Source organism: Oratosquilla oratoria, chromosome 3, assembly GCF_046742065.1.
Source record: "Oratosquilla oratoria isolate Oo_2021 chromosome 3, ASM4674206v1, whole genome shotgun sequence".
In the NCBI taxonomy this organism is placed as follows: Eukaryota; Metazoa; Arthropoda; class Malacostraca; order Stomatopoda; family Squillidae; genus Oratosquilla; species Oratosquilla oratoria.
In genome coordinates, this window is record NC_134779.1 from 17,566,086 (window position 1) to 17,582,265 (window position 16,180).

At 45.9% G+C, this 16,180-nt stretch overlaps 1 protein-coding gene across 2 annotated transcripts in view; it reads left to right on the forward strand.

Annotated features, from left to right (window-relative positions):
• LOC143020876 (uncharacterized) overlaps positions 1-14,257 on the forward strand; it is a 606,240-nt gene extending 591,983 nt beyond the window's left edge. For both annotated transcript variants that reach the window (XM_076177760.1, XM_076177751.1), the window contains one exon: positions 14,102-14,257. Coding sequence is in view for 1 of the 2 variants with exons in the window: in XM_076177751.1 (XP_076033866.1) it covers positions 14,102-14,179 (78 nt within the window). In the remaining variant the exon portion in view is untranslated. The remainder of the gene's footprint in view (positions 1-14,101) is intronic.
• The last annotated feature ends 1,923 nt before the right edge of the window (positions 14,258-16,180 follow it).

The following is a 16,180-nucleotide window of genomic DNA, read 5'->3' on the forward strand; positions in this document are numbered from 1 at the left end:
TTACATGAAATATCATTTGATATGCTGGAGGAAAATAATTCTCTTCCAGCATATCAGATTCCTCGCCGAAAGCTGCAGCTGCAACTCTGCTCTGTCCGTCGGAGGAAAAATAGCCCAGTGTGATGCTGCCTTTAGTTATTCAATATAAACATACAACGTTTGTCGAATATGAATTTCCTTTATAATGTAGCCAACGGTGCAAAGTATTTTCTATAGAAACAGACGTTTAAAAATCTGTAACAGTCATTTTTAGTATCTTGAGGATCGTAAGAGTCATGTCAAGTTTACGAAATCGTCACGTTCCGAGCTCCACCCGCCGATAGCGTACGTGATGTGTACGTGAATTTGCACGTGCTCCTGTAAGCCTATTGACCTACGTGTACACTCGTGTGTGTTGACGTGAGCGCTTTACGTGCACATGGCGTTTGTTTATTTCCCTCTTGGCTGAGAAAGCATTTGTATACGCGTGGGTTTGGGTTCCTTTTTTGTGTTCGCGGTCAATCTGTCTTTGTGCTGCCCCCCTGGTCCTCCACCGTCTCTCCCCTGTGTCCTGTCAATTTGTCCCGTCCGAGCGTTACTGTAACGTCTTGCCTGTCCATATGTTCTGTCTACACTAGCCTTGTTTGGTCTTCTATAATCTTCCCCCCCGTCAATACTACACCGTCTATCCCCACCCCTCTACCCTGTATCCTGTCAATTTGGCCTGTCTGAATGTTACTATAACGTCTTGCCTGTCCTCGTGTTCTGTCTGCTGTACTGTCCGGTCGTACCCAAACGATGGTCATTCTTGTCCTATATTTCACACGCACGTGTATTTATATACACGCACATAGGCAGACGTGCACACGTTCGTACTGACGTACTCTCACATACACGTAGTTTTACAGACTCACTTGTGTACTCTGTACTATGTATGTACTTGTACATACACTCTCACGCATATATTCGCTTGTACACACACACACACACATATATATACACATATACGCACACATACAGACATAGATACACACACATACAGACATAGATACACACACATACAGGTATACATACACATACATACGCATACACAAATGCGCATATGCATGCATGCATACAAACAAACGCGCACACACACAAACAAACAAACGCAATGAAAAACATACGCGGTGGACACACACACACACACACACACACACACACACACACACACACGCCACACGCGCGCGCGCGCGCGCGCATGTATGCATATGAATGTGTACATATGTATACATTCTTCAGCAACCCCCCAACCCTCGCTCTTCTAGTTAGTGTAGTAACTCTATACAATTGTTCACAATCATTCATCATCTCTGAATCATTCAAAGACATGAAACTATTAAATGCCCATTCGTTCTGGTTCCTAGGGTTTTTTACCAGTACCCCTTTACCTCCCCCCTCTTCCCCCTTCTCCCCCACAATCTCCTCCCTACTCCTCCCCCTCTCTCATCCCTCACTCTCCCTCCAGTCTCCCCCCCCCCTTGTATGTTCAGTCATGGTCAAGATGTCTGCCCATCGCTGTGCTTTTGACTGTGTACGTTGTTGTCAATTGAACATGTTTTATAAATACCTTGTCCTGTAAGATAACTAATATAGGAAGATGTATAGAATACCCTACACTATAGCAGACATTATATTTCCGTAATATAATATGTTATAGAAGGCGTGTCTATCTGCCTGTCTGAAATGGACAGCCCAAAGCATAAGTTCAAATCCCACCAAAATTGGTGGTAATTTTTCAATAAATGTCCTCTAAGAAATTGAATAGTCCCATCATGAATGATTCGTTTCACTTTGCGCAGGTAAAACGAAATGTGTGTTGTTGTTATCGTTACCTGTGTCGTAGTTATTGTTATTTCTGCCGTCGTTGTTCGCGTTGCCTTTTCCTTTGTTTTCGTTGTCTGTGTCGTTATTGGATTAATACAAAGAATCACTAAGTAGATAATGGAACAATTGTATAAAGAAAAGTATCATCATATTTACCGACGTAAAGACGCGCTTTTGATTTTAAATGTATCAAAAATTGCGGTGTGTTGTCACAATATTGTATTCTATGCACAGAATCATATATTTTCCCTACAGAACTGCTGTAAGATATCTTTCAATAGATGTGTAATGAAACGTACTATTTCTCTTTTTTCACAAAATATCTTTGTAAAATAGAGGTGCGTCTTATGCACAGATGCGTCTTGTACGCTGGCAAGTACTGTAATTAAGGGAAGAGTGCCCTGCGTAGTCACGTTCGGGTATTCGCAACAAACTGATGTGACAACGGACAGGACGGAGGTGAACTAGTATTAGATACTTTGAGGTAGAAATAAGAGTCGAGAAGAGGTCTCAGACGAGCGGATACAAGAAGGATGGCTGTACCAAGTAAAAAGGTAAATAGATATATTAATTATATAAATAAATCATTATAATGGAGTATATCAACGCATATACGTAGGCTCGAGACCAAAATTAAAATAGATTATTTTGAGTTCATCATGAAACCGCCATAAAGGACGGATCTGAATGTTGTGGAGGCGGGTGAGTATGGCAATATGAGTTTGGGGTCACCCGACAGGGATAGGTTGGATTGTAGGGTGGAATAATCTGCAAACATATTGAGCTGGTCACGTTTTGTTGTGGCTGGCTTCGTCTGAAAAGTGTGGCGGGTTGGCTGGCTGGCTGGAGTTTCGTCTAGTGTACATGTACGGCACTCGTGTATACACATTTGTGTCTGCTTCTGCTTTTGTTTATGTATGATCCCAATGTGAAGCTTTGGTGCGCTACATCGACCTAGTGTTAATCAATTTACATGAATATGTGCAAATTCCGTATGATCTTTCTGATATGTACGTATAAGCTGGTGTGTGCTGTGTGCATGCGCTGACATAAACATGCATATAAACTGGTGTGTGTGTGTGTGTGTGTATGTCTGTGTGTCTGTGTGTGTATATGTCTGTGTGTACATGTGTCTGTGTGTGCATGTGTGTGTGTGTGTGTGTGTGTGTGTGTGTGTGTGTGTGTGTGTGTGTGTGTGTGTGTGTGCATGTGTGTGTGTGTGTTTGTGTGTGTTTTCCACCCACAATGACTTCCCATACGAGCGTCCACCGAAAACTTGGTATACAGTGTCTTCACATCAAGTTCATATCAAGTGCATTTGTGTATACAAGAACATTTGTATATGTTTTGCATGATTAGCATATATGCCCTTGTGTCAATATTTGTGAATCTCCACAATCTCTCTCTCTCTCTCTCTCTCTCTCTCTCTCTCTCTCTCTCTCTCTCTCTCTCTCTCTCTCTCTCTCTCTCTCTCTCTCTCTCCATTGTCTTAGTTGCATTTATATTTTATGTTGTATGTTATGTACTTATGGAGAACTGTGGCACACTAATGGAGTTCGGTCATTACTATCTACTGAGCTCTCTGTGCTCTCAGCTGTCAACGCTCTTTGCGCAGCACGTGTTTTCTAACTCTTCATAAGCAGTCCCTCCAAGACAACCCTTTGACCTTCCAAATATTCATAGATCCTCGACGCTCTTGTACATTCCACACTCCAAACATCCCTGGCCCTTCCACACGCTCTTTGACCCCCCACCCAGATGCTCCTTGACATTCCACATGCTCCTAGATCCTCTATATGCTCCTCTACACCCCATGTGCGCTAAGACACTATATGCTCTCAGACACTCCACATGCTCCTAGATGCACTATATGCTCCTATACACCTCCATATGCTCTAAGACGCTCCATATGCTTCCAGACACTTCACATGCTCCTTGACATTCCACATGCTCTTTGACCCTTCAAACGCTGGTATCTGTGATACATGCGCTCTCAGGCCCTCCTTACGTTCTTAGACACTCGCATACTCTTTAACCTCCAAACGCTCTTATATCCTCAAACACTCTTAAATCCTCAAACGCTCTTAAATCCTCAAACGCTCTTAAATCCTCAAACGCTCTTAAATCCTCAAACGCTCTTAGGTCCTCAAACGCTCTTAGATTTTCGAATGCTCTTAGATCCTCAAACGCTCTTAGATTATCAAACGCTCTTAGATCCTCAAACGCTCTTAGATTATCAAACGCTCTTAGATCCTCAAACGCTCTTAGATCCTCAAACGCTCTTAGGTCCTCAGACGTTCTTAGATCCTGTACGTGTGCTCTCTGACCCGCCATACGCTCTTAGATCCCCCCACCCCACCCCACACTGTCGATTACTTCACATTTTAAGACCCTCGATACTCGTCTCCGACCCTCCGCGCTCTCTTTGACCCTCCGCGCTCTCTTTGACGCTCCACGCTCTCTTTGACCCTCCGTACTCTCTTTGACCCTCCGCGCTCTCTTTGACCCTCCGCGATCTCTTTGACCCCCTGCGCTCTCTTTGACCCTCCGCACTCTCTTTGATCATCCGCACTCTCATTGACGCTCCACGCTCTCTTTGACCCTCTGCGCTGTCTTTAACCCTCCGCGTTCTTTTTGACTCCCGCGCTCTCTTTTATTCTCTGTGCTCTCTTTGACCCTGTACACTCTCTTTAACGCTGTTTTTGATCCTCCGCGCTCTCTTTGACCCTCCGCGCTCTCTTTGACCCTCCGCGCTCTCTCTGACCCTCCGCGCTCTCTTTGACCCTCCGCGCTCTCTTTGACCCTCCGTAGTCCCTTTGTCGCTCTGCACTCTCTTTGACCCTGTACACTCTCTTTAACGATATCTTTGACCCTCCGCACTCTTTGATTCTCCACGTTCTCTTTGACCCTCCGTACTCTCTTTGACCCTCTGCGCTCTCTTTGACCCTTTTCGCTCTCTTTGACCCTCCACGCTCTCGTTCACCCTCTGCGTTCTCTTTGACGCTCCACGCTTTCTTTGACCCTCCGCGCTCTCTTTAAATCTCCGCGCTCTCTTTGACTCTCCTCGCTCTCTTTGACTCTCCTCGCTCTCTTTGACCCTTCGCACTCTTTGACGTTCTGCACTCTGACCTTCCACGCTCTCGTTGACTCTCTGCGTTCTCTTTGACGCTCCACGCTCTCTTTGACCCTCCGCACTCTCTTTGACCCTCCGCGCTCTCGTTGACCTTCCGCACTCCCTTTGACACTCTGCGCTCTCTTTGACCCTCCACGTTCTCGTTGACCCTCTGCGTTCTCTTTGACGCTCCACGCTTTGTTTTCGACTCTTCTTACGCTAGCCTCTGTGCTCGTGGCACCCCGGCAGTTCTCTCCGACCCTCTTAGCACGCCCTGACCTTCGTTCTTCCAGGTCTTTGAGTCCTGGAGTACTCGTCTGTCTCGATCCATTACCGTGGACTAAAGGTTACAGAACTCTTGTCTTGGTTCCTGTCGGGGGTAGCCTAGTCGGTTCTGTGGTGGTCCTTTGGGTTAGTTAAAGGCGTTATCATATTGGGCTGTTTTCCTTTACAACTTCCAATTCATCGGCGGTACACGCCGATCTCCAGCACTTTTTTCCGCCGTGAAATCACTGTTGTTAACTCTTTTTGTTTTCTCAACAATTTTCATAGGAATGACATTTGGTATGTTGGAGAAAGATTGTTGTCCTCCAGCATATCTGATTCCTTCCCGAAAGCTGCGAGCTGCAAATCTACTCCAACAGTCGAAGGAAAATTAGCCCACTGTGATAACGCCTCTAGACTGTCTCGGTCGACGTCTTTGGTACTGAAAGGAGCTTAACGTCGTCAAAGGCTGTTCATAATTTTATTTTCATTCTGGGTGCAGCCAAGCTTTCATTAAGCCCTGTGGGTTAGGGTGAAAGGATGTTACTGTAGTGTCGTTCATATCCTCTTGCTGGTTTGGGATATGCTCTTGCCTCCCCTTCTCCCCACTCGGGCTCAGCGTGTATTCCCGGGAGTAGGAGTAGTCAAGGGGGAATCGTAATCGAACACTTGTTCATTTTGTGATAAAATCATCATGGTTGGCACACATTTAGAGTCGCATATTGTGAACATTTTCAGATATTGGGGTACTTGAGATTATGCCTGTGTCAGCCGTGGCAGCCATTTTCCAAAATGGCCGCCATATACCATTGGCGAGATTTGGGGAATAGGGTTGCATGTGTGTAAGAAGGCTCTTTCTGGGTAAATGTTCTCTCGAAATGTGTCAGAGTATTTCATATGTATTTGCAAATTATAGACAAGCTTTTTATATAAAGAACAGGTAATAATAATGGAAGTTTTACATAATCGAAATTGACATTTTTTTAGTCGAACAATGCTCATATGAAGAAATTATCTTATTCTACAAATTACAATTGACTCACAAAAGGTCACATCAGGTCATAGAAAACAGCATGTGACATGTAGTCAGATGCAACAATATAGTTCAGTGACAAAAAAACAGCAGCTAATATACAAGTGGTTTGTTCACGGGTCAATCTTGCACACATTCTCCTTCACAGAAGCAGAGGGCAATGTAGTCCAAATCTGCTGCCATGCACTTGCACCGGTGCCTGCAGCCCTTCTTACAGCCACATGACACCAGTTCCTCGCAAGTTTCTGGAGCTTCAGGGAGTATGGTCCACAGTGGCTAAGAGGAGCCATCTTCTTCATCCCTGATCCAACCCCAGCTTGTTGGAGGAAGCTGTGGCTGTGCAGCCAACACCTGACCCCAGACATGGCCACCCTGGAAGGCTACCCTTCTGCCATGTTGTCCCAGGGCAGCATAGGTGGGTGGAATACGCTGCACCAAAGTCTTCCTCGCAAGCATCTTCTTTCTTGCTTTGTTAATTTCGCTGTGTGTGCTGGTGCGATCATAGAGGACGACCACATGTCTCTGGATGATATGCATTTCCTCCTCTGGAATTTCAGTTGATGTATCAGCCAGAGTCAGCAGTGCATTAGTGAGCTCTGGGGTAGTGTTCCATGTTGCCCAGGCTCTTCTCTTACCATATCCCACAAAAGAGAGACAGCGTCACACCCAGTGAGGGCATGAAACATTGGAAGTGCACGTACCTTGGTCGAACCTAGAAATGAAGCTATCTCATGAATGACCAAGAAACGGAGGTTTTTGCCTGTCCCAAAGGCCATCCCAAGTTCGTCTTCATTTGACAGTGACAGAGCTAGCTTCACTACCAGAACTACCACTTCTGTATTTACAGTTTGAACGAGAATCTGATGGTGGCCGTGCTGAGCAGCATGGCATGCATGTAGCATTCAGCAAGTATCCGCTTGTTTATGTGTACGTGGAGTGATCCTGTACTCTCTTGGAATGGAGCAAAGAGCACCTGCTGTCCACCTGTCACCACTACCACCTTGCCACTACCATCATCAAAGGAGTCAATAACTGCCTCAGAAAGGAAATGGAAGCTCCACTTTGTTGCTGTCTACACGCAAGAAACTCCGCTAATTTCTTGGAATGGTTGCTGACTTGTCAACGTGCCTTCTCACACCTTTTCTGCGTTTCTCTCTGGCTGTGGATTTCAGCGAGTCAGGACTGTAGTTGTCCCACACAAGGGCAAGACGTAAGCAATGTTGAAGCTGTCCTTGGATGTAAGGGATGAAAACTTGGTTTGCATATTCCTCAAATGTCTTGGCTGTACCAGGTTTCAACATCTGTACGACCACAGCTTCATCAAAAACCTTGCCAGTGACAGTGGGTGCATCTGATCGTGTCTCTGAATGGTCTTCTAGACATCTCAGCAAGTCACTCTTCGTCCCCAGATGGAGTTCACCTGACTCTGAGAGGGCAGGGGGACATACCTGAGTCTCATGTCTAAAAATATATTCCAAATTCCCATCTCGTGTTTGGCAGACAATATAGTCTTGAAAAGAATTCCACATCACTTTTCAGAGTTCATCTGCTTCTTGGTTTTGGTTTGCTGTTGGGTCTTGGTGCCAAACAAAGGTATTGGTTGTGGTGAAAGGTGTCATTAATTGACTTAGTTCTGTCTATGAGACACTGTCTAGTGAATGCATCAAACTGCTCCTGACCAATTTGTCTGACAGTACGAACGGTCTTCCCTGCTAACGCATCTGGAATTTCTTTGGTATCAAAGGACAAGCAAGTCCTGGCTGTTCCCTTTAAAGGATTTTCCCAGATCCTCGGTGACTTTTACGAATGAATGTCTTTCACAAAAGACTTGTGTACACTTTGAGTTTGCTTGTCATGCATCATGTCGTCCTTTTTTCTGATGTTGAACCTCGCTTTCAAATTCATCAATCAGTCTGGCAGCCTCCGGTGCAGAAATCACTCAACGCCGCAAGGCACTTGGGTTCTCTGTGAGGCCAATGGCTCCTCCATCGCTTTTGATATGAACATTGTTTTGCCCATGCGCTTGAACGATGGTTATTGCAAATAAAGCTCGGTTAGTTTTCTGCGCTGTAAAGTGGCCAGCGCTGAATTCTTTATAGACCTTTGGTTGTTTCTGTGGAAGCTGAGCCATGCCTCTCAGGTGCACAGGTATCCAACGTGCATAGTTTGTATGGTCTAAGGCACAGAACCACGTAACAAGTTATTTTAGGACACCGAGGTACATTTCAAAGTTTGCCTCTCTCAGCGGCTGCACATAAGTGAGAACGCAGAGTTCAAGTGCCAGTATTATTGCTCAGTACTGGAACTGTGGAGAACTTTTACCTCTCTCTCCCCACTCTAGTCTCCAAGATTCAGAGGAACTGTACCTTTCTTTGCACAGATAATACAAAAGCTTTCAAAGGCATGGTGGTGCAAAATGTACAAGTTAGTAGCTCTTCCTGGTGTTGCTACCTTTGCTTGTGCTAGAGCTTGTGTCCAACCACTTTCTTGCACCCTGCTGTTTTCAAAGTTGCCATTTCAATATGCAGCCCACCGAACAACACTGTGAATAGGGTTTTTGAGCTGATATTTTATCATTGTTACATTGCACAAAATGATCATCATTTCTGCCCATTTTAATCATGCTATAAGGGATTGAGTACACTCCGAAGGGGAGTATCTCTCAAAACCAATGGCATATGGAGGCCATTTTGGGAAAATGGCTGCCGTGGCTGACACAGGCATAATTTCAAGTGTCCCAGTATCTGGAAATGATCATGACATATTAGTCTACATGTTTGCCAATTTGCATGCTTTTATCACAAAATGAGCAATTGTCCTGAAAATTTGAGCTATGCCCCCCGATTAAAGGGAAACTTGAGCTCTTATCATCCCACATCACCCCTTCCCCCATTTCCAGTCAATATTGGAAACGTCGATAAACTCATGGTCTCTTGGTCATCCACCATATCCTCATTACGCGCTGACCTTGTTCTCATACTCCCATGCTTTTAAGACACCCCCCCCACCTCCCATTCCCTTTTCTATCCTCATGCTCAAGGCCCTGCCACGTGCTCACGGCAGCTCTCTAGGATTCACATGCAGCTACTGAGTGCCCCCTTCCGCATGCTTCGAGTGGCCCCTTTCACACGCTCCCGAGTACCCCTCCTCCGCATGCTCCGAGTGCTCCCCTCCGCATGCTTCCGAGTGGCCCCCTCCGCAGACTCCTAGTGGCCCCCTCCGCAGACTCCGAGTGGCCCCCTCCGCATGCTCCTAGTGGCCCCCATCCGCATGCTCCGAGTGGCCCTTCCACATCTCACGAATGCCTACCCTCCGCATGCTCCCGAGTGCCCCCCCTTTCCGCATACTCAAAGTGGCCCCCTCCGCATGCTCCTAGTGGCCCCTTCCGCATGCTCCCGAGTGCACTCCTCCGCATGCTCACGAGTGCCCCCTCCGTATGCTCCGAGTGGCCCTCTCCTCAGGCTCCCGAGTGCCCCTTCCGCATGCTCCGAGTGCCCCGTCTCCATGCTCTCTCCATCATGCGCGCGCACGCTCCGTGACGGCCATTAGGATTCCGAGAACCTGGATGTAATCGATGTCCATAGCCCTCTTCGTACTCGACGCCCCACCCACCCACCCACCCCGTCCCTTCCAGCCCCCCCCTCCCCCCCCCATCCCACCGCGCCCCATGGCCCGGCCCTTTCTCGTGTTTCATGACTTTGCACGTCCTACATAATGCTCTTCGTACTCCATGGCCCGCCGCGCGGCCCTGCTGTCCCTCCGCACGCCCCTGTTGGCCCTCCGCGCGAACCTGTTGGCCCTCCCCGCGAACCTGTTGGCCTTCCCCGCGCTCCTGTTGGCCCTCCCCGCGAACCTGTTAGCCCTCTGAGCATACTCTGTGGCCTTTGTCATCAAACATTATTCCTCTCCCTCACTCCTGTTTTTTTTTTTTTCGCACCGTTTTTGCGCTAAATTCTTTACGCATCATGTCACTCTGTGACCTTCCGGTGCTCGGCACGTTTGCATTCTTGTAGACTGTCCACTCCCCACCCCTCTCTCCTCCCACCCTTCCCACACCACCTTTCGCCATAGCCTCGCCCAGGGTCTCCTCTAACGTACGTGATGACCCGTGATGGGAGTGACCCGTGAAAAGAGTCTCCTTCTTTGTCGAGTGATTTATGTAATGCTATTGACCATAGTTTCCATATCACCGAAGCGAATTTATGTAAACAAATTTTTTTTAATGCAACATATACATGGGGCATGTATTTGCATATATGATGAACAGTTTTGGGTCCATGAGCAGGTGGCACATTTATCTAATGATAAGTTTTACTCGGTGAGATTACCGCGCAACGATGATCGTTCATGGCTCAATGATGATCGAAACGATGGTCTAGACTCTAGAGCACTAATTCTTCGTTTTCAAATGAGGCTGTTCTACTTCGAGCTGACATGTACGAGGCTGATAATTTTAAGCGAACTTCCTACCAACGCGCTTACCCAAATAGGATGCCAGGTAGTAGGATGCGCGTCACCCGCCATTGGTGCTGCGGTAGGAGGCTAATAATCGCATCGAGCCAAACGTACATTTACTCATGGGCTCCCCACAATAGACAACCCTCGATCGCAGAGAAGAAAGAGGAGGAAGCCCGCAGAACTCATGGCTAGAGCAAGTCGAGGTTTTTTAGGGATGGGATGGGATGGTAGACTGCATGGGAGCTTACTCGGTGAGGCCGTGGGGTTTGGTGTTAGATTCTTATGTTTATAGTAGTGCCTCCGCCCTCCACCCCTCATGCTCTTTCCGTGACTTCCCTCCCCATTCTCTTCTTCCACGTCCAGTCTACGTAATGACGGTGTCACACTATGCGGCGGCGCCGGATGCGGCCAGAATATGTTTGCAAGTTCATTTAGCTCTGTAAAATCACCTGGCGACAGCAGCCAGAACTTGATATAATGACCATCCTCTCCCCCTGGTTATTAAGACGCTATCATAACATTTCGAGTCCGATGACTCCTAAAGCGGCCCATACACGATCAATTATATTGCGGAATTTCATTGTCAATACTCTGAATTGACAATTAAATTGACCGTGTATGGGCGATATATCGCCCATACACGGTCAATTTAATTGTTAATTCAGAGTATTGACAATAAAATTGCGCAATATAATTTATCGTGTATGGGCCGCTTTAGGGAAACTGCTAGTCTACAACAAGCCGCAGTGCATCGCCGGACAGTGTGACACTGGAATAAGGCCTGTGCCTCGTACCTACTCACCCCTTTGTTCACGAGCGGAATGCCCTGATGGCAGCCAGAGTAAGAGGAAAAGTGCCACCCTGTAAGGAAGGGGTTATTTGTGATGTGTACATGATGTGTAAACACTGTCATAATGTAACAAGTTATTATAAATAACCTAGTGGTTCTTATGTTTACTTGGTAGTATTAAAGAAATACATATAAGAACGCATTGAACCTGTTTAACGTTGTTCTGGGCAGCAGGCACTGCCTGTAGCCACGCTGATGCGCCGCCACTAGTAATTCCCGTCTGCCCGTTGTTGTGCCCGTTGGTCAATAATACTTTTACTGGCAGTACAATTGTGGTAACGGGGCAGTTTGGGTCGATCGGGGAGTTGGCGTTGACCTGTGGAATCACGCAATTCTGAGTACCACAATAACTACTGGAGTCGTAAGCATGGATGACATTATTGTGTCAGATGAATCTGACCCAGTGTGAATTGTTTCCAAGATAGTATTTGCGAGGACCAGCGCAGACTGGCTAACGTGAGTTGTGGTGAACAACAACCACCACAACTACAATCAAAACAACCATATTCATTACCATCACCAGTGACTCACATTAGTTCTCGCACAATGAATGTAATTGTTTGTGTGTGTGTGTGTGTGTGTGTGTGTGTGTGTGTGTGTGTGTGTGTGTGTGTGTGTGTGTAAGTGTGTGTAAGTGTGTGTGTTTGTGTTTGTGTTTTCCACCCACGGCTAACAGCCCCTTGCTGTAATCATACGCCGCCAAGGTGAACGACCCTGATCATGGCGAGACAGAGTCGGGCTTTGAAATCTAGTTGTGAGAGATTTAATCAGGATTTATCGAGTGATAGTGCATGGGAGGAGAGTGCCCTGGGTTATCAGATAATAATAGTGAGGCATACAGTTCCTCGTGTGGGACAACTGATACGAAGGAAGTGCGCAAGAACCTGCCCTTCAATAACTTCGTCCGCGTCTTCTTCAGGAAGGTCACGGGATCTGTTGTCAATGGTGACCCTTTTGGGAACCTCGCTCTCCCCCCCCCCACCTCGGCTTAATAAAATCGCATGGCGGCAACCAGAATACATCTGAACAGTAGTGAAGAGGTGAAGATGAAATGTGTGGCTCCTTTACTATTGAGGGGGGAAGTCAGAATTAAAAGAAATATCTTTGGGGTACCACTCGTAAGATGGTACATGTATCATGTCATGTTTGTAACATCCTTATGACATGTTCGTAACATCCTTATGACATATTTCTTGTATGCTTACATGTTTGTGTGCTGGCGACATGTTTGTGACAGGCCTCCGGCATGTTTGGGACATGATGTTGATATGTTTGTAATATGCAGTCGGCATGTTTGTGGCATGCTGGCAACATGTTTGTGACATGCTGACTTGTTTGTGCCATGCTAGCAATATGTTTGTGATATACTGGCAACGTATTTGTGTCATGCTGGCAACATGTTTGTAACATGTTTTCAACCCCTTTTTGATACGGTGCCGTTTCTTAAAACTAACAAAATCAATTGGAATATGACTAAATGAGGTCGACATTGCCTTTTGGCACCAACAAGTTCAGTTGTTGAGACTCGTTCTTATCCAGGCCTGAGAGTGAGCCTTTTAACATTAGAAATGTTAATCTGGTTAGAAGCACACGTTCATACTTGGTTGAGAAGCAGCTCCTGAAATGAGTAAGAATTTTTTCTCCAAGTTCCACCACATCTCGAATTTGTTTTCATTAAATCACTGTAATTAACCCAACGATCAGTCTACAGTTTAACTCAAATGAAGTATCAAATACCGCTGTAGCTAGTCACCAGGAACTAAATGGTACAATATTCACGATTGCAGGAATAATTTTTGGAAAAAAGTATTTAATCCAACGGTTTTCTTTTTTTTCGGGTGAGGGGATAAGATCTTCGTGAGACTGTGGTACCGAGTTTGTTGACATCTGTAGATTAATATGTCGGGTGATTGTGGGACCTCCTAATTGGCCTCGTGCCGACGTGGGGATCGCAAGGGCACACGGTCTGCCCGTCTGTTGGTCCACCACGTTGTATCGGAGAGTAAATTGAACTGGGCCAAGGATTTTCTGCCACGCCTCTGTAGTGGACACATAAAGCGGGTGACCCCCCCCCACACACACGACGCACGAACACACACACACACACACACACACACACACACACACACACACACACACACACACACACACACACACACACACACACACACACACACACACACACACACACACACACACACACACACACACACACACACACACACACACACACACACACACACACACACACACACACACACACACACACACACATTTCCTGTATACTACAATTAGGTAAATACACACACGTAGCTCTTATCAAAGGTCTGCCTTGTTCGAATGTAAGGTTGACTTGAGCCAGCTTTGTATATGTTTGTACTCTGTTGCATTTTCAGAAAAGGAGTATACATTGTATGCTATAGTGCTATGAGAACGCACATTCCCATTGCTATTTATTTGTGTGTTTATTTAATTATGGTATAAACTGTTATTCTATCAAGGGAATATGTGATATATATGTTTTTTTTTCTGTTTACAGGTAAGTGGGGACGCTCACTCCAGCGATGTCAATGAAGACGCTCACGGCGGTTCCAGGTGCCTCCTACTAACCCTATAGAAGCTGAATGAAATCGCCTGGCGGCAGGAAACGATATTGTTCAGTTCAGGGGACGATACGCTGGTCTTGACTGGACAAGATGGGGGAAAACGCGTCTCCGTGTTCACCAGGATTGAAGAAGGTGACGGACGTTTGTGTGGCTGACTTCAGACAGCGGTTTGAAGAAGTTGATTTCGGGTTGAAAATGGTTATGTTTAATCGAGGATAAACCCGCCCCCCCACACACCCCCATTCCCCATCCCGTCCAATTAAGTGAACATAACCAAGGTTTGAACGCAAATGATACCTGGAGTACAGGTGTTTTTTACATGTCTCCTCATGGACCCCCTACTTTATGTGCTACTGTTCTTAAGCGGCCTGGAGACAACTCCTAACACTAAATTTTATCGTTAAGCATCCAAATTACCGCTCATTTTTGGGGGTCCACTTGTGGACCTGAGTGGTTCGTGTACCATAGGGTTAGGTTATGTTAGGTTAGGTTAGGTTAGGTTAGGTTAGGTTAAGTTTCGTTAACACTCTAGTGCTAGCTGCAAGTTAACATAGCCGGGAAGTAAGTGTTGACAATAGGATAGTTTGCAGGCAAGTTTGCTCAATTTCCGTTGACATTTGGCAAGTAAAGGGGTAGTTTAGTGCCACTAGCGGCCACTAAACAAACCCCGTGTCAACGAGGCTTTAGGTTAAGAAGACAGAAGAAGACGCCGATCGGCGGGTAGCGTGTCGAATGCTCTTGTACCCAAAGAGATTCTTCATTCGGCGTAGGCATAGGTCACCATAGCAACGATGCCAACGGAAATTTTGTCAAGCGTCGAATGAATTAGCGGTGTCAGCAAAATTGTGTTGGTTTTGTGTTTCGTGTGATGTACTTTGCTGATTTACTGGCGATTGGTGATTGATGACTATGAATCTAGACGACTACTCTCCCTTCAAGAAAAAAAAAAATATTAGAAATAAAAATTATGCTGATCACTTTCAGCTTTTGATGACCCACACACCCCACATAATCCTCTCGGTTCTGTTTATTTATATGTTTATTCTTTTTATCTGCTTATTAATCTAATTATATTTATTTATTCATTTATTTATTTATTTATTTATTTATTTATTTATCTATTCATTCATTTATTTATATATTTTTGTCTTTCGAACCTTGGCCACATTCTAAGGATTTTGTTTAGCCGAGGGGAACCATCCAGTGCTGTGCTCTCTCTCTCTCTCTCTCTCTCTCTCTCCCTCTCTCTCTCTCTCTCTCTCTCTCTCTCTCTCTCTCTCTCCCACCTCTCTTTCTCTCTCTCTCTCTCTCTCTCTCTCTCTCTCTCTTCTCTCTCTCTCTCTCTCTCTCTCTCTCTCTCTCTCTCCTCTCTCTCTCTCTCTCTCTCTCTCTCTCTCTCTCTCTCTCTCTCTCTCTCTCTCTCTCTCTCTCTCTCTCTCTCTCTCTCTCTCTCTCTCTCTCTCTCTCTCTCTCTCTCTCTCTCTCTCTCTCTCTCTCTCTCTCTCTCTCTCTCTCTCTCTCTCTCTCTCTCTCTCTCTCTCTCTCTCTCTCTCTCTCTCACTCTCTCTCTCTCTCTCTCTCTCTCTCTCTCTCTCTCTCTCTCTCTCTCTCTCTCTCTCGTCTCTCTCTCTCTCTCTCTCTCTCTCTCTCTCTCTCTCTCTCTCTCTCTCTCTCTCTCTCTCTCTCTCTCTCTCTCTCTCTCTCTCTCTCTCTCTCTCTCTCTCTCTCTCTCTCTCTCTCTCTCTCTCTCTCTCTCTCTCTCTCTCTCTCTCTCTCTCTCTCTCTCTCTCTCTCTTCAAAAGTTGTTGTCACCACTTACAAAGAAGGTACCAAAACCCAAATTAGGAATACAATAGATACAATACCTCCCTTTTCCTTCCCCCATCTATTAGTGAACCCTCGCAAGCTCAAGCTCAGTACGTATAGTCACCATTGTTATTGTCATTGGCTTTATTATTAAACAACAGTTATCTATCCCGTACTATTAGCATCAACCAGGAACTCTAGAATAT